The sequence below is a fragment of the Nannobrachium achirus genome, assembly GCF_963921795.1.
Source record: "Nannobrachium achirus genome assembly, chromosome: 9".
In the NCBI taxonomy this organism is placed as follows: Eukaryota; Metazoa; Chordata; class Actinopteri; order Myctophiformes; family Myctophidae; genus Nannobrachium; species Nannobrachium achirus.
Window position 1 is genome coordinate 65,289,623 of NC_137818.1, and position 26,378 is coordinate 65,316,000.

At 42.7% G+C, this 26,378-nt stretch overlaps 1 protein-coding gene across 1 annotated transcript; it reads right to left on the reverse strand.

The window, feature by feature from the left end:
- Positions 1 to 5,455: 5,455 nt before the first annotated feature.
- On the reverse strand, positions 5,456 to 26,055 carry zgpat (zinc finger, CCCH-type with G patch domain). The gene is made up of 7 exons (XM_080732471.1): positions 26,003 to 26,055; positions 23,604 to 24,273; positions 22,174 to 22,307; positions 20,997 to 21,158; positions 20,120 to 20,242; positions 18,159 to 18,585; positions 5,456 to 5,914 (listed from the first exon to the last, which is right to left on the reverse strand). The coding sequence occupies exons 2-7, from the start codon at positions 24,218 to 24,220 to the stop codon at positions 5,779 to 5,781; spliced, it is 1,599 nt and encodes a 532-aa protein (XP_080588597.1). The 5' UTR covers positions 24,221 to 24,273; positions 26,003 to 26,055; the 3' UTR covers positions 5,456 to 5,778.
- Positions 26,056 to 26,378: the final 323 nt, after the last annotated feature.

Consider the following 26,378-nt stretch of genomic DNA (forward strand, 5'->3'; position numbering starts at 1 on the left):
ACTGAAAGACCTGCAAAAAACACTCTCTGGATCTGGGCTGCTTAACACACAGTCAGTGAGTGGACAGTGATGGAAGAAGTACTTGCATGTTTTAACTTTAGTAAAAATACTGCAATGTAGAAGTACTCTATTGCAAGTAAAAGTCTGAAATTATGAATTCATTCTAGTGAATCCCAATGAATGAATGAACCATTGTAATTCGCTTTGGGCATTTGGAAAAGCGCCTATAAAAATGCAATTCATTAAAAGTACAAAAGCATGGGTATGAAAATGTACTTAAAGTACCAAAGCAAAAATAGTCATTATGCAGAATGTCCCATTTCAGTTCAAAGCGTATTAAAAAATATTTTGAAAATAACTGATCTACACACTGTGAACTTATATTGTGTATTGTATATCGAACGTATCTGCTATTTTCAAATGGCCGAAATATATAGGCCTACAGGGCTGGTAGCGTGTTTTGTAATAATAATTAAAATCTACAAAGTAATAGTAACTAAAGTTTTCATGTAATTGTATAGTGGAGTAAGAGTACAATATTTTCCTCTGAGACGCAGTGGAGTACAGGTAAAAGTATTGAAAAATGAGTATGAATTACCTACAGACTTTACACCACAGTCAGTGGGTGGCAGCTCAAGGACCCCCGCTTTGGTATGCAATAAGGAAGCCATGGATTCCCGTAAATCTAAGACAAGTCACAGGGTCAATTTAGTTCCACCCCCTCAAAGACCCCGGCCGGCCGGCCCTGGAGAAATTAACATAGATAGACTATATTCTACCATTGAAGAAAATAACCTTTTATTCATTAAAAGTCCCAGTCTGTAGCTTTGAACCTGAATCAAACTGACACTTGATTTTACTGTGTAGCCTAATAATAGACGTACGTGCTAGATTGGAAACATGCCACCAAATGACATGGGCATATGCCGTGCTTTGTAACCTAAACAGCACACATCTGCTGAGGTGCAACTCAGACTCCCAAGAGCCATCTCTAGCATCAGGATATTGAGCTCTGCAGTTAGTGTGGGGCCTTAAGGGGAGCAAGGGGTCTACTAACTAGTTGTCTAACCCCTAGTTAGACCCCTCACATCCTACTTAAATACCCAGAATTCTTTCTCCTGTATAGAAAGTCGATGGGAGCCCAACTTGATTTGGCCTCTGTGGCGACCCCGAAGGTTGTTGGCTCGGGCACCCTAGCTAAATCATTAGAGCATGCCCTGTGCTACATCTGTGCAAATTTTGCCGCTTTTAGACTGATTTGCACGAAATTAGCATTTGCTCCCTAAAGTGTAAGCTTTGCTGTTAAGCCTTTACTGTGTAGGTGGTGTGTTCTACATTATTTTTTTGGATGGCATCTACTCTCCCTCCCTCCCACACACATGCGTACATACGTGCGCGCAGGATCACCAAATGAAGTTTGGATACTATGAGGTGTGGCAGGTCTATAGTTTACTGTGTGAATTCCTTAGCCAGATGCCATTATCACCTCAAGAAAGACAATAGCCACACCTCTTCACCTCAGACTAAGCTATTGAAGTCCACACAGGCCTACTATGCTTATTTCATATATATACACTGTGACTGTGTTGTATGTGCTATGGTATACCGATGCCGCACATACAAATGGATTACCATTCTGCAGATGCTGTGGCTTTAAACAGGGTTCCCACACATTTTGACCAATTAATTTCCAAAACTTTTCCAGAATATTTAACCCAATTTCCAGGACTATAATAGTCAACAATAATTCAGCTCAATAACAAGTCGCTTACTCCTATGCGCAATGCCCAAAGACAGGTTCTCAACCTTTTCAGGCCGTGACCCCCGAAATAATCATATTTGAACGGCACCCTGACGAGCACTAAGAGTTGAGGAATTTTGTATAACACGGTTCTATTGTGAGGCGTTGTGAGCATGTAGATCTGCTATTTTCACAATTTCTGCCTCTAATATTTGACAATTTGGCCCATGTTTAATTTGTCATTTCAGAGGTATTACAGTTTTTTTCGATTGCTAAAACACAAAAAGCTAAAATTAGGCACAATTTTCACAACCTTTACTTCTGTCCCCAATCACTTGACTCAATTTGTTATTATTTTAGATTTCCTTATCATATTAGACTCTGACTTTCCTTCTTTACACTCTGATGTAAATTTCACATCACCTTGTTGTCAAAACACATAACACAATTTTCAGGTTTGCACACACTTCTCACATAAAATCTCAAAGCATCAATCCACAACACACAAATATTCAAATCTCTAAACTTTCGGGTCTGGCGAGCAATTCAGAGCCAGGTCCCACTGCTTCAGGCCATGGAGGAGGCTTGTGGAGATGTGGGCTTTGAGGCCTGTCAGGGCTTCATGCGGCACTCTAAGCCAGGGGTGCCATGAGGGCAGTCCAGGGGTGCCACGAGATAATTTGATAATATTTGGAATTTATTTGGACACTTGAAAAAATATTTAGTATCATTTTAAAGTACAACGTTATACAGTACAAGTCAGTTCTAACCAAAATGGCTATATCTCAACTCGCGATGCGAGGCGTTGTGTATAGATCTGCTGTTTTCACTAGTTTAGCACATTGTATAGATGATAAATACAAAACGAACGGTTTTGAACATATAAGGTTTCCCCCCGACAACGACGATATGCTAGAAATATAAGGTGCTGGGAGTGAAAATTATAATGTAGGGGTGCTTCGGATTTAAAAAAAAAATGTTCATGGGATGCCCTGAGACAAAAAGTTTGGGGGTAAACGTTTAGACCTACAGTCAATAAAATGTTTTGTCTGCATATTTGTGTGCTGTTTTATGTTTGTCTACTACAGTGGGCATGTACTGGTTCATTTTACAAAAAGGGAATTGGTTCATTTACCAGAGTAATTGTCATTCATTCAGTGTGTTCCATTTCGATAATTGTGTTTTCAATTTTGCTCTTCAGTGTTCTGTACATGCTTGGTAGTGTTCAGCCAAAAGCTTAGTTGTGTTTATTCAATGAATGAATGTGTGTGTCATGTGAAAATATGGCTGTGTTTACCAAATGAAAACACGAGTTCCATTTTGTGAACATGTTAAGAGATTTGATGGCAAAGAGTTGTTTTGCAAAGGGATGCCAGGGTTTAGCAATCTGTGTGTAATGTTTGGAGTTTTGTGTGTGCAGTTTTGAAAAGAACGTACAGTTTTGTTTTAGCAATCGAAAACAACTGTAACAAAATCAATAACCAAAGACAATGCATAGATATTTTTCCAGGACCCTTGATAAATTCCAAAACTTTTCCAGTACTGGAAAAATATTTGTCTAATTTCAAAATATTTCCAGGAATCTCATGACCGTGGGAACCCTGTTTAAAACACATGTGGTTGTAGATGGGTTATTTTGGGATTTAGTATAGCAGGAGAAAATAAGCAGGCCAAGGAGAACGCCCTGGCTGGGGAACCACGGGAAACACAGTATATCTGGGTTTAAGACACAAGGTAAGGTATGAACTGGCATGTGTGAAGGTAAGGACATTAATAGACATTCCCCTTCAATTAATATCTTCATTTATATTTTGTTGTATGACCTTTTTATGATTTATTGAATACTGTATTAGTCAGAAATGTAAACTGTCCCACAAAAAAAATCTAAAATAGCAGATCTGTATGGTATAAACTTCTTCCTATCGCCAAAATAAAAGCCTGGGTTTCCGAGGCTAGGTATAAGCTCACATCATGATATGTTGTAAGCTTTTAGATCAATATTGTGGAAAATATAATGTATTTGTTTTTGAAAAAACTCTTTGGAAACCTTTCACTACAAAACATTTGATTCTGTGAAGAAGGAAAAAAAATGTTTTGATTATACATATTTTTTCTTCTCAGAATCAAATGTTTTGATTCACCAGGAGTCTGAATGGCTCGATACTAGGCTTAAAATATTTGATATAAATATTTTTGGAAAAATGAATGTGTTTTGGATCGGTGGTACCACAAAATGGCCACCACTAGGGCATTCACCAAATATTAGAATATTCGAATATCAAAGCCACTAGTCGACGTTGTTCACCAAAGTCGAATATTCACTTATTTTTTATTTTTTTTATTGTTTTCTCTTTAAAAAATATATATAGTTTATAAAGCTTGGCTAGATAGGAAGTCATAAGAATGAGTTGTCAATGCCCCTGGTGGATGAATTTGTTAATAGTCTATACCAGGGCTTCTCAAACCTTTTTAGGCCGTGACCCCCAAAATAAACATATTTGAACTGGGGACCCCCACCCTGACAAGCACTTGGAATTGTAGGTATTACATTTAAAGGGACTCGGTTCCGCAGATAAATATTGTGAAAATAGATGCTCACAACGCCTTGCGTTGCGAGGCGTTGTGAGCATGTAGATCGGCTATTTTCACAATGTTTGCCTCTTGCTTACTTAATATTTGACAGTTTGGCCAGTCCTGTCGAATATTCGACTATTCGAATACTTTGAGGTCGAATAATTCGAATACTAAAAATCACTATTCGTGAATGCCCTAGCCACCACTGCTATGCCCTATTGAGAAATGTAACATTTGAAAATAGTGAAGTTAGTGACATGTGTTTAAAACAACAGTTCACAAACATTTCCTTGAACATTTATTAAAAACACAAGTGTAGGGGTGCCAGTTAGTCTCTCTACACAAAGCGAAATTTGCTCAAAATAAAAAAAATAAAAACATTAAAGGGGGTGTGTTGTAATATTCTTTTAAAATAAGTGTTCAATTGCTTGAAATTCCGATAGCAATCAAATAAGTGTTCAATTACTCTAAATTCCGATAGCAATCATTGCTATAGCGTGTTTGTTTTTTACCCAATCAAGAGATAAAACTCATACAGGATACAAATGAAGTTGTAAGTAATGAAACAAGGTGATAAATGGTCTCTGTGGGGTTCGCTCTCCTTATTGGATAAAACTGGTATCCCGACCGCAGCTCTGACAGGGTATTGCGTATCTGTTGATCGGTCTCCCCAGTCCCACGCTAAGTAACTGATCAAAGTCGTATGTGCGTGATCTTAAAACGCATTATCTGTTTACTAAAGATATGGAGAAACAACACACTCTATAGCAATGATTACGCAGAATAGAGCTTTTAACGTTTTAACAAAAAAACACATAATTTACACCACCTTTAACCCATTCAGACCAGATACGCATTATTGTATGCTTTAACTATTAAAAGAATAGCAGATCTACAAGCTCGCCGCGCTGCGAGCTTGTAGATTTGCTATTTTAGAAAAATCGTGAACATTTGAATTTTGACACGATTCTATAAGTGTCTTCTAAATCCTTCTAAGGTTTTTTGAAAAACACATGTTTCCCCTAGAATTATATGTATTTGGCTGCCGATCCCCATCTCAAAATATTTTGTATCAGGGACCCCCCCCCCCCAGAAGCAAATATTTGAGTTAGGGTTAGCGGAGCTCACTAGGGTTTAGCGGAGCTCACTTTAATGTTCACTTTAAAAATGAGATATTCAAAGATTTGCATGATTTTTTCAAAAATAGCAGAATTACAAGAGCTTGTATATCTGCTATTTTTCAATAGTTAAAGCATTAAATAATTCTAGGCATAAATGGGGTAACAAAGGATTCAGCTTGCAAGAAACAATGCCGGCCCAGTCTCTTAAATCATACTGAAGGTACACATTGCCGTGAGTCAGTGTGAGTTAATAATACAAAAAATATACAAAATAACAATCAAACAATCGACGAGAGATACGGTAGGTTGATTGCAGAGTTTGTGCTTGAGAACAGAGCAGAGTCAAAAGGTCATTTTCTTGTGTGTGTCGGCCTTCCTGTGCTCGTGCTGGATGGACGTCTCGTGGGCCTTTTGCTGTGCTAGTAAACCACGGGCCGCACTCAGCTTCTCCTCCAGGTGAGTGACCATAGATGCATCCCTGCGTAGAAAACACACAGAGAAACAAGTGTGAGTAAACAGGGGCGTCACAAGGGGGGGAAAAAGTGGGACTGAGTTACTAGGGCCCAAGTTGGAGGGGTCTTAATTATTTTGTACTTTAGCTATTGAAAAAATAGCAGATATACAAGCTCACAGCGCGGCACCGAGTGCCGCGCTGTGAGCATGGAGATCTGCTATCGTGAAAATGTGTGCAAATCTTTAAATATATGTATTTTAGGGGTCCTTCACATGAAAAGGTTTGAGCACCACTGGCATAGAAACATAGGTTTTTCAAAAAACCTTAGAAGGATTTGAAATATTCAAAGACTTTTTTTTTTTTTTTTCAAAAATAGCAGATCTACAAGCTCGCAGCGCGGCACTCGTTGCCGCGCTGTGAGCTTGTATATCTGCTATTTTTCAGCAGTTAAAGCACAAAATAATTTGTAATAATGCGTTCCCAGTCTAAATGGGTTAAACCCCCTCCCCCCTATGAAGAACATTCATGGGGGGCCCGCAGTGAATCATTGTACCCAGGGCCCCAGAATTTGGTTCGACACCCCTGTGAGTAAATGCCTTGGTGAGATGTTATTGAATATCGTCACTATCGTCATCGTCGGGTGGAAAAACCTTATGAGGGGGGGAGAACATGTGCATCAATGGTAGGGCTGTCACGATATGACATTTTACATGACGATTAATTGTCACTCAAATAATTGGCGATTAACGATTTAATTGTGTTTTTGTCGTTGATAATTACATTTCTGTTTGGCTTTTAGGCTTTGAAGTTGTACATGGTAGATATGACACATAACCTAAATATACAAATTAGGGGTGTGTATCCATCCCCTACAAGGCGATTCGATACGTATCCGATACATGGGCTAACGATTCGATTCGGAAACGATACGGCTTACATACAGAACGATTCGATTCGATTTGGTTCAATTTCGATACGATTTCGATTTTGTGGAATTTGATTCGATTCGATCCGATTCGATTCGATTCGATACGATTCGATGCGATACGGTGTGATCTGATACTTACGTTTAATGAAACATACATTTTCCATTTTTAATTAAGAAACTTGATCTATAAAGTAGCATGGCTGACCTTCAAATAATGGATATCTCATAAAAGACCAAGGAATAACAGAAAATTGTAAAGAAAGATGGATGACAAATCATTTTAGTATCATGTCATTGTTGTGTTCATTCTAAATAGACACAGACATGTAGATACAAAAAATAATTAATGTAAACTACAAAGCCTACTGACATGGTTTGAAAATCTGTCTCACACACCCATTTCTAAGAGCTTCACTTTAGCAGTTACAGTTGGTCAGGTGGAGAAATATAAAACAAACACACAAAAGGCCTGGCCCTTCAGGCTTCAGTACAGTGCAATAATTGTACTTTGCAAAGCTGCTATAATAACACTGAAAAACTAAAATACATCCTCACCAATGCCACAGATCAGATCAATCCTCAGCAATGCCACAGATCAGATCACCAAATAAAACTAGTAAAAGAGCCTGCTGTTATTCAGTCAATAAGATCATTTCGAAGAGATCCACTTTACAACAGTAACAACAGCAGTATAAAGTAAGTGCAACATTTGAAGTCTGGCACACATCATGTCTACTTGTTATCGTATGGCTCTACTGCAGTAGTTCTAAAAAAAAATCAAAAATCAATGTCAAGGACCCCCAGTTTGACATATGGATCAGGCTCTTGTCTTAAGTTTAAATGGAACCAAATGGACCCATTAGGGTCCATTTGGTTCCATTTGTACACTCCATTGAGTTACACATACCCAAGGGTTCATTAGGGTCCATTTGGTTCCATTTGTACACTCCCCTGCTGAGTTACACATACCCAAGGGCCCATTTGGTTCCTATCATTTTGCCGAGGACCCCCTAGAACTCCCTCAAGGACCCTTGGGGGTCCCCGGACCCCACTTTGAAAACCAATACTCTATAGTCGCCCTTTGCAAAAGCTGATGCTGTGATTATTACCTTTGCTGTCGACAAGCGCGGGGACTTCTGATGGTTCTACTGGGAAAAGTGTTATCCAATCCATTACTGTCGCATTCTTATAAAATCCAAACTTGCGTTTCTCCACTGGAATAACCCATAGTGAATAGTGATGGAACTAGTCTACCACGTTGTTGGTTTGTTTACAAGTCGCTGTGTGTCGCACATGCGAGCGTCATACACGCACCAGTGTGCTATGTCGGAAGTAGCAGATCTATAAGTTTACAACCCATCCACATACAACACCCTGTGGGCTTGTAGATCTGCGGCTTCCCGCAGGACAGTGACTGCAGTACGCGGAAACCCAGCTCTAGCGGAGGACAGAGCAGCAGGCAGCTTTTTCTTTTTTTTCTTTCCATTGCACTGCAGCACTGACTGCTAGCAGCGCTCACTTTTGAAGTAATGATTTGTAACAGTAAACGATGAGTAAGTAAGTTCAGAATTTCACAGCAGGTTAATTATTTAATGCTAAAATCCGATTAATCCGATTAATAACTTTAGGACCGATACATCGACCGATACGGCCGCGATTTGGACCGATCCGGGTAAACGCGCATCGATGCGGCCGTATCGCTAGTGTTGAAACCGATAATCGATTCATATCGATTTTTTCCCCCACCCTTAATACAAATACATTACTGACATATTTGACAACTTACTACTTAAAAAAAAACTTTGATAGTGGAAATAGCCGATCTACAAGCTCACAACGCGTCGCGATGCGACGCGTTGTGAGCTTGTAGATCTGCTATTTCCACTATTTCGGACATTTTTCAACATTCACGATTATGACGATTATGACAAAATAATTGCGATAATGTCAAATAATCATGATTAGACGATTATGTAATAATTGTGACAGCCCTAATCAATGGATCCAATGTAGTTATAATTTAATCACAAGCTCTTGTAAATCGTGACTACTAATTGAAGCCGAGGCCGAATTGGGCCAAATCGCATGGATGAGCCCTGACAGCACATGGTTGGTGCTACAGACTCCAAATTTCGCACACAGATAGCTCAGACCTTTGCCTACGATCTTAGCTAGGCCTCGACCCGACCCGATATGCGGTTTTCCGGAACCAACGCGAAAGGTTCGGAATCTCCATATGCGGAGTCCTGACTACTAATTGAAGCCAATGGACGCCGAATCCAAATTGGCCCGAATCGCATGGATGAGCCCTGAAAGCACATGGTTGGTGCTACAGACTCCAAATTTCGCACACAGATAGCTCAGACCTCTGCCTACGATCTTAGCTAGGCCTCGACCCGACCCGATACACAGTTTTTCGGATCCGGCACGAAAGGTTTGGAATCTCCGTATGCGGAGCTGACTGACATCGGGCTGTTCCGGAGCAAGCGCTGACTCATTGTGACATCACTTCATAAAAGGCATCACATACACTAGATGAGTCAACAAAAAATCTCTGAGTGTGGCATAAACTATAGTCTTTCTTCCTCTCACTCCGAGGTGAGCAAAGTTCAGGGTGCTCTTCAGAGCGGTTGGGTTCAGGGGAATTAGCGGGAGAGCCCTGAAAACACATGGTTGGTGCTACAGACTCCAAATTTCGCTCTGACTCGACCCGACACCCAACAGATATCTCCGTATATGGGCATAAAAGGGACACAGGCAGAGACTTCTCGCGCAAGCGCTGACTCATTGTGACATCACATCATAAAGGGCTCTGACATCGTGGATGAGCCCTGAAAGCACATGGTTGGTGCTACAGACTCCAAATTTCGCACACAGATAGCTCAGACCTTTGCCTACGATCTTAGCTAGGCCTCGACCCGACCCGATACACAGTTTTTCGGATCCAGCACGAAAGGTTTGGAATCTCCGTATGCGGAGATGACTGACATCGGGCTGTTCCGGAGCAAGCGCTGACTCATTGTGACATCACTTCATAAAAGGCATCACATACACTAGATGAGTCAACAAAAAATCTCTGAGTGTGGCATAAACTATAGTCTTTCTTCCTCTCACTCCGAGGTGAGCAAAGTTCAGGGTGCTCTTCAGAGCGGTTGGGTTCAGGGGAATTAGCGGGAGAGCCCTGAAAACACATGGTTGGTGCTACAGACTCCAAATTTCGCTCTGACTCGACCCGACACCCAACAGATATCTCCGTATATGGGCATAAAAGGGACACAGGCAGAGACTTCTCGCGCAAGCGCTGACTCATTGTGACATCACATCATAAAGGGCTCTGACATCGTGGATGAGCCCTGAAAGCACATGGTTGGTGCTACAGACTCCAAATTTCGCACACAGATAGCTCAGACCTTTGCCTACGATCTTAGCTAGGCCTCGACCCGACCCGATACACAGTTTTTCGGATCCAGCACGAAAGGTTTGGAATCTCCGTATGCGGAGATGACTGACATCGGGCTGTTCCGGAGCAAGCGCTGACTCATTGTGACATCACTTCATAAAAGGCATCACATACACTAGATGAGTCAACAAAAAATCTCTGAGTGTGGCATAAACTATAGTCTTTCTTCCTCTCACTCCGAGGTGAGCAAAGTTCAGGGTGCTCTTCAGAGCGGTTGGGTTCAGGGGAATTAGCGGGAGAGCCCTGAAAACACATGGTTGGTGCTACAGACTCCAAATTTCGCTCTGACTCGACCCGACACCCAACAGATATCTCCGTATATGGGCATAAAAGGGACACAGGCAGAGACTTCTCGCGCAAGCGCTGACTCATTGTGACATCACATCATAAAGGGCTCTGACATCACGTGGCATACGTGTCAGATGAAAGTATATAAGCCGGCTTCTAAGCTAAGTCCAGCACTCTTGACAGACCTCTGCATATAGTCTATAAGCAGCTCTCAAAAAAATGAGTACTCCAGAAAAGCTACCAAAGCTAAACCCCGGTGAAGGAGAAATAATTCGTAACAACTCGGTACTTCTAAATTATCAGTGCAAGTTCATGGAAAGCCGGAAGGAATTGCAGGAGCAGGCCTTCAAGACATCGACTCAAGTCCTTCTTTATATACAAAAACTGGAGCAGGAAAAAAAAAAAATGAACCAAAGAATTACAAAACTCGATTGGGATGCGAAATGGAAAGCTAATAAGGCTGTTGCTGGGGATCAGATGGGACAGTCAACATCTGCTGGCCAGACAGGAGGAGCAGACGGAGGAGGAGACAGTGTTCCTGGGGAGCAGATGGAACAGTCAACATCTGGTGGGAAGACAGGAGGAGCAGACAGAGGAGGAGACAGTTTTTTTGATGAGATCGGTGATGAAGAATTAATTAACTGTGCTGCTTTTACTGAAGAAAACAAGGATCAGTCAAGATCTGAGTTGGATGAGGTGCAGACGGGGGAGACAAACATAAGACAAGCTAAATCAACAGCACAAGACCAACAAAAAACAAGTTCTCCAAAAAAACTCAAGCTGAACTCTCCCGCTACAAAAAAGAAAAGAGCAACAAAGCGTGGGACTGGGATGATGACTTGAATGATGCAGATTTATGCAGGCTGCATATTCTGCTTAAAGAAGAAACAAACAAAAAGCGACAGAGATATATGCCATAAAAGGACACATACAAACAGATACATAGATCCCCATATATGGGCATGAAAGGGAAACAGACAGACAGATCCAGAGATCTCCATAATAAAGTCAAAACGGGTCCAATGACAACAGGTATAATGGGGTTTGCATTAAAGGGGGAACCGGCACTGTGTCTGCAACACAGTCGAAGGCACAGACAGATACAGAGATCTCCATTATGGGCATAAAGGGACACAGACAACCAGATACAGAGATCTCCATATATGGGCATAAAACTATGACAACAGGTATAATGGGGTTTGCATCAAAGGGGGAACCGGCACTGTGTCTGAAACACAATTTCGCACGCAGATAGCTCAGACCTTTGCCTACGTTCTTAGCTAGGCTTCGACCCGACCCGATATGCGGTTTTCCGGAACTAACGCAAAAGGTTTGGAATCTCCGTATGCGGAGATGACTGACATCGGGCTGTTTCGGAGCAAGCGCTGACTCATTGTGACATCACTTCATAAAAGGCTCTGACATCACATACGCTAGATGAGTCAACACAAAATCTCTCTGAGTGTCCATATATGGAAACATCAACGTGCTGACCTCAGTATGACATCAGACCGTACACAGATGATGACGGGTTCATCTATAAAATAGATGAACCCACCATAAGAGGACACTCAATGCAGCTGCTGCAACAGCAGCAACAACAGATAACCCTGATCGGGACAGTCAGCCGGGAAACAGCCACACCCTGTCATTGGATGTGACCATGGCAACAGCTAACCCCAGTGACAGCTGGACACCCGCCACCAAAAAACGACGCATGGAACCACGCAGAAAAACCTCATTGAGCAAGAGGACACACAATGCCAAAATGCATCGTGCGCGTCGAGCAGCTGCAGATGCAGCAACAGATAACCCTGATCAAGACAGTCAGCCTGGAAACCTCAGTGACAGCTGGACACCCCCCACCAAAAAACTACGCATGGAACCATGCAGAAAAACCTCATTGAGCAAGAGGACACACAATGCCAAAATGCATCGTGCGCGTCGAGCAGCTGCAGCTGCAGCAGCAACAACAGATAACCCTGATCGGGAGAGTCAGCCGGGAGACAGCCACACCCTGTCATTGGATGTGACCATGGCAACAGCTAACCCCAGTGACAGCTGGACACCCGCCACCAACAAACGACGCTATACATCACAAAGAAGAACACAAAAGGTAAAAAACTTTAGAAGAGCGTGGACACTGCCACAACAACTCACAGAAATAGTTGTCTTTCAAATACCTGCAATGGATTGCATCTGCATTTCATGCAAGGCTGAAATGTTCCCCTGGGAAACATCCAAACCTTCTGGCGCAAATAAAACCTTCGGTGCCTGTTGCAATTATGGAAAAATACAACTTCAGCCATTCAAGGACCCCCCTCATGCACTTAAAGATCTGTTTGACAGAACCTCACCACAGTCCAGGCAATTTATGGACAACATCAGACAGTATAATGGCTTAGTCTCTATGGCTTCAAAGCATGTGTCTGGTAGGATCATGGAGTTCAAAAAAGGAATTAAACCGTTTAAGATGAGTGGCCAAATGTACCACATCACTCCCTCAGCGATCTTTCCTGACAGCACTAACAAACCCAAATTCTCACAAATCTTTGTATTTGATCAAGACAATGAAATTAAGAACCGCCTTCATCAGGCTAAGGGAGATGGACTTATTAAGGAACACACTCTGACCCTCATTCAAAATGAGTTAAAGACAGTTAACCCTTTAGTGAGATTCTTTAAAACCGGAGCCGAGATGTTCAATGCAAATCCAACTCAGGACCTGAAAATGGTGTTCAAGTCCAAAAGCTCACAGGGAGCTAAGAAAAAACATCTTAACCCTGATGTCCCTGACGTTGTTATTTTTGCACCAGGAGACCAGACACAACCTCGAGACATTGTTCTGTACAGAACTCCAGCTGATGCACCTAATCACAGACAAACTACACATATCAATTCACTCCACCCTATGTATGACCCAGCTGCCTATCCCTTGATCTTGCCATATGGAGATGCTGGCTTCAGCATCGACAATCCCATCCTCAAGGTTAATGCAAATTCAGCCAGAGGCAAAGTCACTCTTCAGGAGTTCTTCAGATTCCATCTACAACAAAGAACTAATTCTTTCAACACCCTTCTGAAGTCAGGGAGACTTACTCAAGAATACTTCTGTGATCAATACTCCAAAATTGAAAGTTGCCGGATGAAATTCTACAGGAGTAGGGAACAACAAGACAAGTACAGGGCCCACCAGTATTCAGGTCTGGATGATGCCCTAACTGCACAGCAAGCACAGCCAGGACAGACTGAGGCCACCAGGATTGGTCAACAGATAATTCTTCCAGGCTCACACACTGGTAGCCCCAGATACCAATTCAAGCGCTTTCAAGATGCCCTTGCCATAGCAGCCAGATATAGAAGGTTTGACCTCTTCATTACCATGACGTCAAACGCAAGGAGTGAAGGTGTACTGAGTAACATCTTTCCAGGACAGCAGCCCACTGACAGACCAGACATTGTTAACAAAGTTTTCAAAAGGAGTTTGGATGAGCTCCTCCACGACACAAAGCTCGGCATCTTTGGGAAGATGAAGGCTAGAATACACACTATTGAAGGACAGATGAGAGGACTGAAACATGCCCACATACTGCTACTCCTACATGAGATTTTGACTGTCGCTGACATTGATCAAATAATTAGAGCAGACATACCTGACAAACAAAAGGAGCCAGAGCTGTATGAGCTGGTGTGTCGATTCATGCTACATGGACCCTGTGGCCCGGCCTACCCTAACAGCCCCTGCATGGTCAATGGTATCTGTACTAAGAAATTCCCTAAAAACTTCTGTGCCAACACACGACTGCCTCATGATGGTCATGGCTACCCAGAGTACAGACGGCCCATTGTCGGTCACACCCATAAGAAGAATGACTTTCTGTTTGACAGCAGGTGGGTCGTTCCTTACAACGATTGGGTCCTACTTAAATATAAATGCCACATCAATGTTGAATTTGTTGGCTCCTTCCGTACCATCAAGTACCTGTACAAATACGTCCATAAAGGAGTTGATGTTGGCACTCTCGATATTGAAGACAGGGATGAGATCTCCAGATTCATCAATGCCAGAACCATTGATGCTCATGATGCACACTGGAGAACAATGGAATACAAGATCCAGGACAGAGTCCCTGCTGTCACCAATCTCGCTATCCACACAGATGGCCAGCAGAGCATAATCTTCAGAGAAGGCTATGCACAGGAGGCCCTAGCGGCAGCCAAACCAACTACATTGCTTGCCTTCTTCCAACTAAACAGCAGGGACCCTGACGCAAGGCAATATCTTTACATGCAGATTCCAGAACATTACAAATGGGATGCAAAGGACCACATGTGGCAAAAAAGAGTCCACCAACTCAAGGATGCAGAACTTCCAAGTACAATAGGCAGGATGTCCAATGTATCAGTGCTCCAAGGAGAAAGATTCTACTTGAAACTGCTCCTAGGACATATCAGAGGACCACAGACCTATGATGACCTTAAGGTATATAACGGCAACCACTATGACACTTTCAAAGACACTGCTCTAGCCATGGGCTTGCTTCAGGACGATGGAGAATGGATTACCGCCATGCGTGACGTCTCAAGCTACGCTTCCTCAAGGAAAGTAAGAGAAACCTTTGCCATCATCCTCCACTACTGTCAACCTTCAGAGCCCAAGGATCTGTTTGAAAGATTCTTTGAACAGCTTAGTGAAGACTTTGTCCATGAGGAGGCCACTGCACAGAGGTGCCCTACAGATGCAGTAGACACAACATTTATACACAATCAGGTACTACTTGCAATTGAAAACGAGCTCTCGCAAATGGGAGGTAGTCTATCCAAACACAATGATATGCCACAGCCAAGACCACTAACTGAGCAGGAAAAACTGACACAAATCTTCAGATCTGAAAAATTCAACATAACACAGCAAGAACAAATTGTAAAGTCACTTGCTCCTAAGCTCAATGGAGAACAAATGGCACTCTACGAAGCTGTCTATCAGGCAGTACATGCACCAAAAGAAGAAACCATCACACGGCAGTTCATTCTAAACTCCCCAGCAGGTTATGGCAAAACCTTTACCTTTAAGGCAATTGCAGCTAAGATTCGCGCAGAGAATGGCATTGTACTGTGTGTGGGCAGCACAGGCTTAGCGGCACAGAACCTGGAGGGTGGTAGGACAGCTCATTCAAGATTTAAGATCCCAATCCCCATTTTTGAAGACTCTGTCTGTGCCATCAACGCCGAGTCCTCCCTGGCTAGGCTCATCAAAGAGAGCAACTTGATAATCTGGGACGAGATATTCAGTGTTAACCGATTTAATGTTGAGTGTGTGGAAAGAACACTGAGGGACCTCATGCACTCACAACAACCTTGGGGTGGCAAAACTGTCCTTCTGGGTGGAGACCCTAGGCAGACACTCCCTGTTATTAAAAGAGCAAGCAGAGCCCAGATAGTTACAGCATGCATCCAGATGTCACCACTGTATCCTCTCATGAAGCACCACAAGCTTAACATCAACATGAGGACAGAAACAGCTGAAAGGGACTTCTCCAACTATCTTCTTGCTTTAGGGGACGGAAAACTCCCTCACGAGGACACAGAAGTTCAAATCCGAATTCCACCACAACACTTGGTTAAGGATCTGAATACTCTGATTTCTTACACCTTTCCTGACCTGCAAAATGGATGTATCAACAAAGACAACCTTCTCAAAGGCACTGTATACACTCCTCTGAACAATGACATCCGAGAAATCAACAACATATGCTTGGCTGACTTACCTACAGAAGAGAGAGTCTACCTTTCAGCCGACTCAATTCAGGAGGACGACCACAAGGATTACGTGACTGTGGAATTACTCAATTCACTGACACCCTCTGGAATCCCTGATCATAACCTCAAATTGAAAGTAGGCGACCAGTCATGCTGCTTAGAAACCTGCAATCAGGTCCTGACCGCACTCTCAAGAATGGCACCAGAATGGTGGTAATGCAAATGATGGACAGAGTCATTGAGTGTGAGATTGCAGTAGGCACAAACAGGGGTGAAACAATCTTCCTACCAAGAATACCTCACTATGACAGAGGTGAGCTTCCCTTCACCTTCATTAGACGACAGTTCCCTATCCGCTTAGCATTCTCTGTTACAATCAATAAGGGTCAGGGCCAAGAGAATGAACGAGTTGGCATCTACTTGCCTAAACCTGTGTTCGCTCATGGCCAACTCTACACAGCCTTCTCTAGAGGAAAGAGAGCCAGCGCTGTAAAAGTTTTCATTGTGGATAATGACAAGGGCATTACTGACAACATTGTTTATAGCGAACTCCTTTAGGATAATGGGCATAAATGGACACAGACAGACACAGAGATCTCCATATACGGGCATAAAAGGGACACACCCAGACACATACAGAGATGTCCATATATCACAGACACAGATAGCTCCATATATGGGCATAAATGCACACACAGATGGGCATAAATGGACACAGGCAAACAGATGGCCAAAACGGGTCCTATGACAACAGGTATAATGGGGTTTGATTTAAAGGGTGGAGCATTCATTCCCTATTTACATCGTTCCTGTGTAGGCCGGTCCCCGACTAGACCCTCGGCCACCCGAAGGGCGAAGGGCGGCCGAGCTTCTAGTACTTTTAATTGGTTAAATAACCCTAACCCAAGACCCATGGACAGATTTTTCTTTTTCTTTTAAACGCACAAGCTTTAAGCCCACGTCACGTTGCATTGTGACATGCTATGAGCTTGGAGATCGGCTAGCTTGTAGATCTGCAATAAACGTACGTTTTTTTGCGATTTGTATCGCTTCAGACGTAGAAGCGCCTATACATGTCAGAAGTTGAACTGCCCCTCCCCCGTTTCTATGCGAGAGCTTCTGGGAACTCAGATTTCGTCAGAATTAGCACATACGCAGTAGGTAGGCCTTACAGTAAATTAAGTAGGCCTGAACACTTTAACACTGTTTTATGCTTTAACTATTGAAAAAATAGCAGATATACAAGCTCACAGCGCGGCACCAAGTGCCCCGCTGCGAGCTTGTAGATCTGCTATTTTTGAAAGATCGTGAAAATTTGTGCACGTCATTGAATATTTTGACCCGATTCTATAAGTGTCTTGTAAATCCTTCTATGCTTTTTGGAAAAACCTATGTTGTCAGTGGTGCTCACATTTTTCATGTCAAGGACCCCCAAAATGATATGTATTTGGCCACGGACCCCCGTTTCAAGATAATTAGTTCCAGGCAGGGACCCCCCAGAAGCAAAATTTGAGTTGCAAAATGTTCACTTTAAAAATACATATATTCAAAGATTTGCACACATTTTCACGACTTTTCAAAAATAGCAGATCTATCTGCTATTTTTTCAATAGTTAAAGCATTCAATAATTCTAGGCCTTAAAGGAGTAGTTCACCCCCAAAAGGACTTTTTTTTCTATTGATTACTCAGGCCATGGAGACTTGAGTTCAATGATATTTTGTTTGTATTTGTCACATTCCTAAGACACAAATTGGATTTTAGTAAACGTATCCCCATTGATTCCGGATGGGGACCCAAATGCACTCCTTTAATGGGTTAAAACAGCACTGACCTCCCTGTGCGTCTGCTCAGTGCCTCCGTCAGCCTCTGGATCTCTCTCTCCGTCTGAGTGACCTTTTCAGCCGCCTTGAACAGTTTCACATTTAGGCTCCGCTTGACGCTCTTTCCTCCCTGGTAGGCGTCCACGCCGGTCCGTGACGAGGCAGGACAGGGGCCTCCGCTGGCAGCCGACTGCAGACGATCACTCCCCCCGTCTCCCAGTTTCTGGTTGAGGAAGTCGAAGACACTACTGCGGCCCCCGGCGGCGCTGGCCCGCGGCTTTCTCTTTCTTGCTTTGCGGACCGCTGTATCACCGTCCTTGGCTGCCCTGCTCCGGGTGCGTCTTTGGGTGAGCTCGCTGCACATGTCCAGAGACTGGCCTTTGGGCAGGACCACGGCCGTCACCGGTTCTAGGCGACCCTCTTGCATCTTCCCCAAACCTGAGAAAACAAAAAAGGAACACATAACTTAAGTTGCTTTGGTCCAGCCAGAGACCAGGCCCTTTGCACACAGGACCGTTGCGTTTATTCCGTTTGCTGCATGATTAAAAAACGCATTGGATTTGGTGTGCAAGGCTGTGCGGAATCCACACTGCGGATCCGAAAAGGAGTCATAAAAAGGAGCCAATGAGAAGACGCACAAATCGAACTGGGTTCGATCGGGGGAAAAACACACTGCCGCAGCCACCTGCCGCATGGCAAATTTGGAGCCGGTGTGCATGAGGTCATAGAGAATCATTGTTTTCTTTAAAAAGATGAAATCATACGTTTTTTCCATGCGAAAAAAAAAAAAAGTGTCTGTGTGAAAAGGGCTTCACTTAGATAGTTAAGTGGAATTAATATGTAGGAATTTGTCTTGGTTAAAATATGTCTTAAAGACCCAATGAAATGACTATTTTGGGTATTTTATTTTGAAGTTTCAGTTTGAAAAGGAAGCCTGTGTGTTTCTGAACCAATCCGAGGGGACCAGCCCTTCAGGCGATGGGATTTAAAATCTGAGTAATGGGAGCCAGCAATGGGAAACGAACAGTTGAATGTAATCAAAGGTTCATTTATATTCAAAAACTCTATCTATGTCATCACTTTTTGAATTTCTGTTCACAGGAAGTAATTAAGAATGGCCTATTTAGGGACCTTTGATATACATATACACAAAAATTGTTTATTTTCTATATATTTTTTTTTACATCTAGTGTTAGGTATGGCCATATTATCACTACAGATATTCTAAAAGTGTGAAAAAACATGTTTTTGATTTCACCCTGGGATAAACCTTGAAAGTTATTCCTATGCACATAAGTCAGTGAATAACATGTTCAGAACCTGCACACTGGCTCCAGGCACGTGCACACATAGACATCAAAGGGGGCTTGAGCCCCTGTCCTTTTATCTGTCAGTAAAAAGTGCCCTCTCCAGACCATGAATGCAGTTTTTGCTATGGTGAAAGAAATGCAAATGCCCCTCTTTCCATGTCATACCTGAAGGCAGCATTCAAGAGAATTGCCTTGTCCAAACTCTCCTGAACTTCAATGCAGCATCTTATGTGGAATAAAATTGCACTCTCTGTGTAGAAATCCATGGCATACGTCACAGTCCAGTATTGACTTGATTATGCTTAGTTCAGTGTGGTATCAAGCACTGAAAATAGCCGACCTCCAAGCTCACAACGCGTCGCAGCGTGGCACGTTGTGAGCTTGGAGGTCTGCTATTTTCGATATTTTCACCAAAGTGCCCTTTTAGAAATTTCAGCCCCTGCCTCTCTAACATTCTCTACACATCCCTGTTTGTCTCAACAGCAAGATGCTGGGTGTGTTCATTTGCATGATTCTACCTCAAACCATCTAGCGTCCTTGATGGAGTCACCACAATGTGCAACTGTCTGCCCAAGGTGGCAGCCTGAACAGCCATGGGAAAGGTAAGAATGAAATATCTATAGGGGCAGTCTTAACTGTCTGTCAGTCTAACTTGTACTTACCTTTGCCATACTCATAGCCCATTTTGAGCATAAGTTTGGAGCCGATGCCTCTGGTATGTGCCTCCCAGCCACCAAAATGAGAACTGCTTAAAGTTGCACTGGACTCTGGAGTGGATTCAAAAACTGTTGTGTAAAAGGGATAAATATATTAGTACATGGTTTGTGTAAATACATTTTACTAAAATATGCATACATATTTTAGCATAACAGCCCAAAGGTACGCAGTCAATTATTTTTTATTTGGCAAATACTGTAGGAATTTTGCGCTTGGCTTTATAGTAAGAAACACTTCTTATAGGGCCAGTGCCAGATGTTCATTTCCTCTCAAGAACATTTTATCATCAGCTTCTATGCAAAATCGCAGTCTGTGATTAAAACTCTGACTTGCAGGTATGACATTCTAGTCTTTTTAAAAGTATTTTCAAAGATACTGTAGATGTGAAATAGTGTCAAACGTTAGTCTTCTAGCGTATGGTAGTCATAGGTAGGGATGGGACGATACGATACGCGATATTATCTTTTATCGTGATAAAAAACACTCAAGATAATCATCTTGTGGAGATTTAATTTATCCTGATATCGTCCTCCATCATGCACTGGGATCAATTCACCTTTTATTTGCCGAGCTGCATATCTGGTACCATTTTAACCCAAAATTTGTCTTTGCCAAAAAATAGCATATCTACAAGCTCACAACGCGTTGTAGATCGGCTATTTTTTGGAAAATGTTCCGCCCCAGGACAATGGATTTTGATTATCGCGATAATATCGTAAATCGCGGTTTCTTTGGTCACAATAATCGTGATATGACATTTTCATATCGTCCCATCCCTAGTCATAGGGAGTTAAAGGTCACTGTGACTGATGAAACACCTACCTTTGGCATAAGCTACATCTCCGTCTGCAGAGTCAGAGTCAGAGGAGTCAGAGGAGATGGGGTCGTCTTCTCTCAGAGGAGGTATAATCCCATCGGCCTCGAGCACAGCGTCTTTCAGCAGGAGGGAATCAAACTTCACCGTGTAGAAACCATTGTCAACCTCTACATGTGAAGGAAGCAGGAAGCATTTGAATGATTTGAATACAGTTGCAGGGCAGCAATCAGCAGTTCCCACTGTATAACAAGGACTAGAACATGAACTTCTGGTGGGTTGGTGAGGTGTTAAGCAGTAATATTGTTAGTGAAACTTAATATAGTTGTTAACGTACATAGTAATATGAGGCTAGATATCATAATATTGTATCAGAGCAAATTCCTTTCTGATTAATGTTGTAAAGTGTTAATGTTCTGAACGTATTAGACCATTGTAGCTGTTTGGTCATTATAGCCACATTAGTAGTAATGATCTTGTATGTAAATACAGGGTTCCCACACATTTTTACCAAATAATTCCCCAAACTTTTCCAGAATATTTAACCCAATTTCCAGGACTATATAACAATAATTCAGCTCAATAACAGGTTGCTTACTCCTATGCGCAATGCCCAAAGACAGGTAGTGTATGCCAGTGGTTTTCAACCTTTTCAGGCCGTGACCCTCAAAATAATCATGTTTTAACTGGGGACCCCCACACCCTGACGAGCACTAGGAGTTGTTTTGTATAACACGGTTCTATTGTGAAAATAGCCGATCTACATGCTCACAACGCCTCGCCTTTGACAATTTGGCCCATGTTTAATTTGTCATTTCAGAGGTATTAACAAATTCAATAACCAAAGACAATGCATAGCTATTTTTTCCAGGACCTTCCAGGACCCTTGATAAATTCCAAAACTTTTCCAGTACTGGAAAAATATTTTTCTAATTTCAAAATATTTCCAGGAATTTCATGACCGTGGGAACCCTGTAAATATCTATTGAAAGCACCAATTGTTGGTGCTTTCAAAATGCTTATATTTGTCACATTATCGATATCTATGTATTGGGTGGAAAAGCGAATGTTTTATTTTGTCCATATCACCAAGCTTTTCGATCATGCTATGGAAATAATTGATAGGTGCAGCCCTACAATCTTTCCATCACATAACTGTGGAGTAGATTATGAGTGGAGAGTAACCTGTTATTTTGGCTGGGTACCAGATGCCATCCTCGTGACGGGCCAAGCAGGCGGAGCCGTCTTGTAGGCTGGTGAGGTCCAACTCCAGGAAGTCTCTTAGTTCTGACATGTGGACCACCTCACCGTGCGAGAACCTACAAAACATGAAAACACAAACTTTTACATTTCCTCTTACTCTGACAGCATATCGTCGTTGTCGGGTGGAAACCTTGTATCTCCAAGTTTCAAATTTGTACGTTCTTTCGCAAAGTAAAGCCCTGCTTCATCATACAAGGCCGTCGCACAAAAGTAGTGAAAACAGCCGATCTACAAGCACACAACGCCTCGCGATGCGAGGCGTTGTGTGCTTGTAGATCGGCTGTTTTCACTAGTTTAAATCATGTTAAAAATGATAAATGCAAAACGAACGGTTTTGGACATACAAGGTTCTCACCCGACAACGACGATATAGACATGTTGACATACAAACATTTGTATACTGTCAGAGTTACAGACTTGTAAGGGTCAATTTAGAACCCCCTCAAGGAACCCCGAGAGTCCCTGGACTCCACTTTAAGAACCTGTACTATGATCTACAATAAAATGGGAGATACACACAAAAATAAGGGTAATCATGAAAACACATCTAAACTTAAAGATTTAACCACACGAACGGCGGAATAGAATAGCAGATCTACAAGCTCACAATGGGGCACGAATCACGATGCATTGATTGCCTATTTTGGGGGGAGATATTCGGTGTTGAGGTAAAAGGAAAAAAGAGCATACCTACAGTAGCATAGAGGCCCTGGTGGTAGTCAACAGTACAGTATGTTGGGTTTAAGTGGTTGAGAATGGAAAAGATTTGGTTAGGATGAACTAGTCTGGCAAACAATGCTTTAACTTTGCACCAATCATTCAAAGATGCATTTGAACAGTCTTTTTTTTTTACTTTTAAAATTTTTATCCCATGATTTTGTAACCCATTTTTTCACCCAGTGCCAATTACCTAAGCTATGTAATCCTGGGCTCTACTCTCCCTCTGCCAACCTGGGGAGAGCAACAGACTGACCTCATGCTTCCTTGTGCATGAGTAGTCCAAGTTGCTTCTTTTTACCTGACAGGGGGGATTTCCCCGGGATGGACGTAGCGCGTGGAACGAACACGTTATTCCAACCAGTCCCTTTCCCCTCCATCAGGCGCCCCGGCTGGCCAGGAGGAGGCACTATAGAGACCAGGATTACTGCATGTTTTTGTGAGGGTATCTACCCTAGGAGACACAGGGAGAACATGCAAACTCCACACAGAAAGGCCCTATCGCCAACCCCACCGAGGGTGTGGGCGCTGATGACGCGGAGGGGGAACACGCCCCCAGCTCCCACTTGAACAATAAGTCTTAAAAAATAAAAAATATAAACTAAGCTAAGCAAAGAGAACAAAATATACCGTACCTGCAATTATCCAGAAAACGACATTTGTCCTCCAGAAAGAACGGACACGGTTTCATTGATTTCTGGGTGGGGTAGATGTACAACACCCTCGCCTGTGCCTGGTCCCCGTCCGGGGGCTCCGTCCCCACCACCATGGCGTTGTGATACTCCAGTATGCCCCACGACGTCCGGTAGGGCGCCCTCACTTTCATACCACTCATGTTGTCTTCCTGCTCCTCCTCCTCCTCTTCACCCCCGTTCACGTCCCCCCCACCCCCCCTCTCCATAGCGTCTGAACCGTTCCCAGAAACCTCCCCGAGCTCCGAGTAGAAAGCGCTGAACTCCGGGTCCATGCTGCCCGTGGTGGGCATCGTCGTGCCTGTGCCGGCCGATGCCCCCGCCACCGCGGCTTCCGCTTCGAGTCCGCCGCCGCCGCTCTCGAGGCTGGCCAGAAGTTGACTCTTTTTGACCGACACCAAGGAGGCTTCGGTGAGCTCTATGAGCTGACAGAGGTCCTCCTTCAGTTGGAGCAGGTCCGACTGTTGCGACGGGTCCGTGCCTGCCGAGAGGACCGCCTCCACCTGCTGCAGCTGGGCCCTGTAAGTGGCGATGGCCGCCTCCAGCGCTGCGTCGTCCATAACGTCAACACCACCACCACCCGGTCCCTGGACTGTTGGTCAGTGTTGAGTACCTGGAACCCAGAGAGAAAAAGAGACACAACAACGTTTGAATAGGGAAGGGACGATATGAACGTTTCATGACACGATTAATATCCCAAACATCCATTACCCTGGGGTGCAACATTTGCCAAAAAATAGCTGATCTACAAGCTCACAACGTGACATGTTGTGAGCTTGTAGATCAGCAATTTTTTCATTCTAATTTGGAATAGAGTGGGAAAAAAAGACTGTATCAAGTAAATAAGTACGTTTTACCAATAAAGGGTTTAAGTGGTACCGGATATGCAGCTCGGCAAATAAAAGGTGTATTGATCCCAGACAGTGCATGATGGAGGACAATTTCACGATAAATTAAAACTCCACAATACGATTATCGTGAGTGTTTTTTATCACGATAAACGATAATATCGCTTATCATCCTATCCCTACGTTTGAAGGGGGAAATCTCGCTTTTGTGAACGCCCATCATTTCGAGGGTTAGCGACTCACTCCACGGAGGTTAAGGTTAGGGTGAGGGTTAGAGTCGGGTGTCGAAAAGATGACATGTAGTAACAGCGACACGCTCCCATTTGAAGTCCACTTGATAACATCTGGAAAATCACAGTTGAAGATGGGTGGATGTCATGATATTAATGGTTGAAATTGGTTCCTTCAAGGCAAGCCTATGCATAAGTACATGTTTTTACATTTTGATAAAAAAAAACAAAAAAAACATTTAAATTCATTTGGCACCATTAGATGCCCAGTATGGCTGGGGATGTATCTAACAGGGTTCAAAATTCCCTTTACATGTCATGCTGACTTTTAAGAGCAATTCAGATGTTTTTTTAGAAGAAATGGAAACATCTTTCACATAGTCTAACTATATGAGTAGTGGTTACTTTACTTTAATTCTATTTTTGATACTTTTACATGTCTACTCTTCTAGTTACTAGTTTACTTACATTTAAATTATTAATGCAAATGACAACAAACCATATAAACTAGTAAACCCAGCAAAGCAGCACATACATTTAAATCAGCCCCACCTGTATCAGCTTTAACATTAAACCAGTGAGGACATTAATGCACTGTGATTATGAAATGAGCATGTATTGTTTTACATTTGGTATTGTTTGATTGCAATATTTGTTAAGGCTAAGTAAACCATCGTTGTACAGCAGATAGGGAGTCTGTCTTTCATTCTGAATTGAAGGCCAGAATTAAAATGGATCTCTTGGTGGATGGGGCAAGAGGTAATGAAGCCTGGGCAGATCTATTGTGGTTGTTGGATTAAACCCACATGGAATATTTTCTTTTGCTTTTTTAATCTTTTATCCTGCTTCCTCCTTGGTACAGTAGCCTATGTATATTTCCCATCTCCTTGTATATATCCTTGTATATTATCTGGTGTGAGGTTTTTATGTATCCTTTTTATATGATGTTTTGTAATGTTCAAGTCTTAAAAGTTATTATTAAAAAAAAAAAAAAAAAAAAAACATCTACGTATTCCACACCAATCAGCTAAAGCTACAGAACATATAAATTAGTTTAAACAACCTCAGTTATTCGAACAATTAAGGTGGAATGGTGGATGCTGTTGATGTTGACGTTCCAGAGAAGGACTGTCTGTCGCTGTGGAGCAGATTTATAGCTCTGTTCTTTTCACCAAAGCGACACTGTCGCACACATTTGGGATTTAGCGTTGTTGTGATTCACTAAATAATAATAAATAACTAAGTATAATGTTAATTAACCAACCTTTGATCATTCTATTATTTCCAGCCGTCCTCACGACCCGCCGTCGGTCCATGGCAGGAAATTCAAGCGTTTTTCTTCAGGACAGTCAGTTCTGGTTCAACCTGGCTGCTGACAGGCCTGCTTGCAGATCCGGTTATATCATTATCATAGTGGAAAACACCGTGGCACAAACAGGAAACGGAACCTTGATAATAGGCGGGCTCTAGACCGGATCTCACTACAATTCTGAATTAGAAACCCAAGGAACCAAAGGAGGCTACGGACGCGAGGTTATGACAAGTAAAGACGTAGAGGTGGGACGTTCGCGAACGAGTCTATTGAACGGCTCTTTGAAATGAACGATAGGATTCGGTTCACAGTAGGGAGCTGTTCGTTT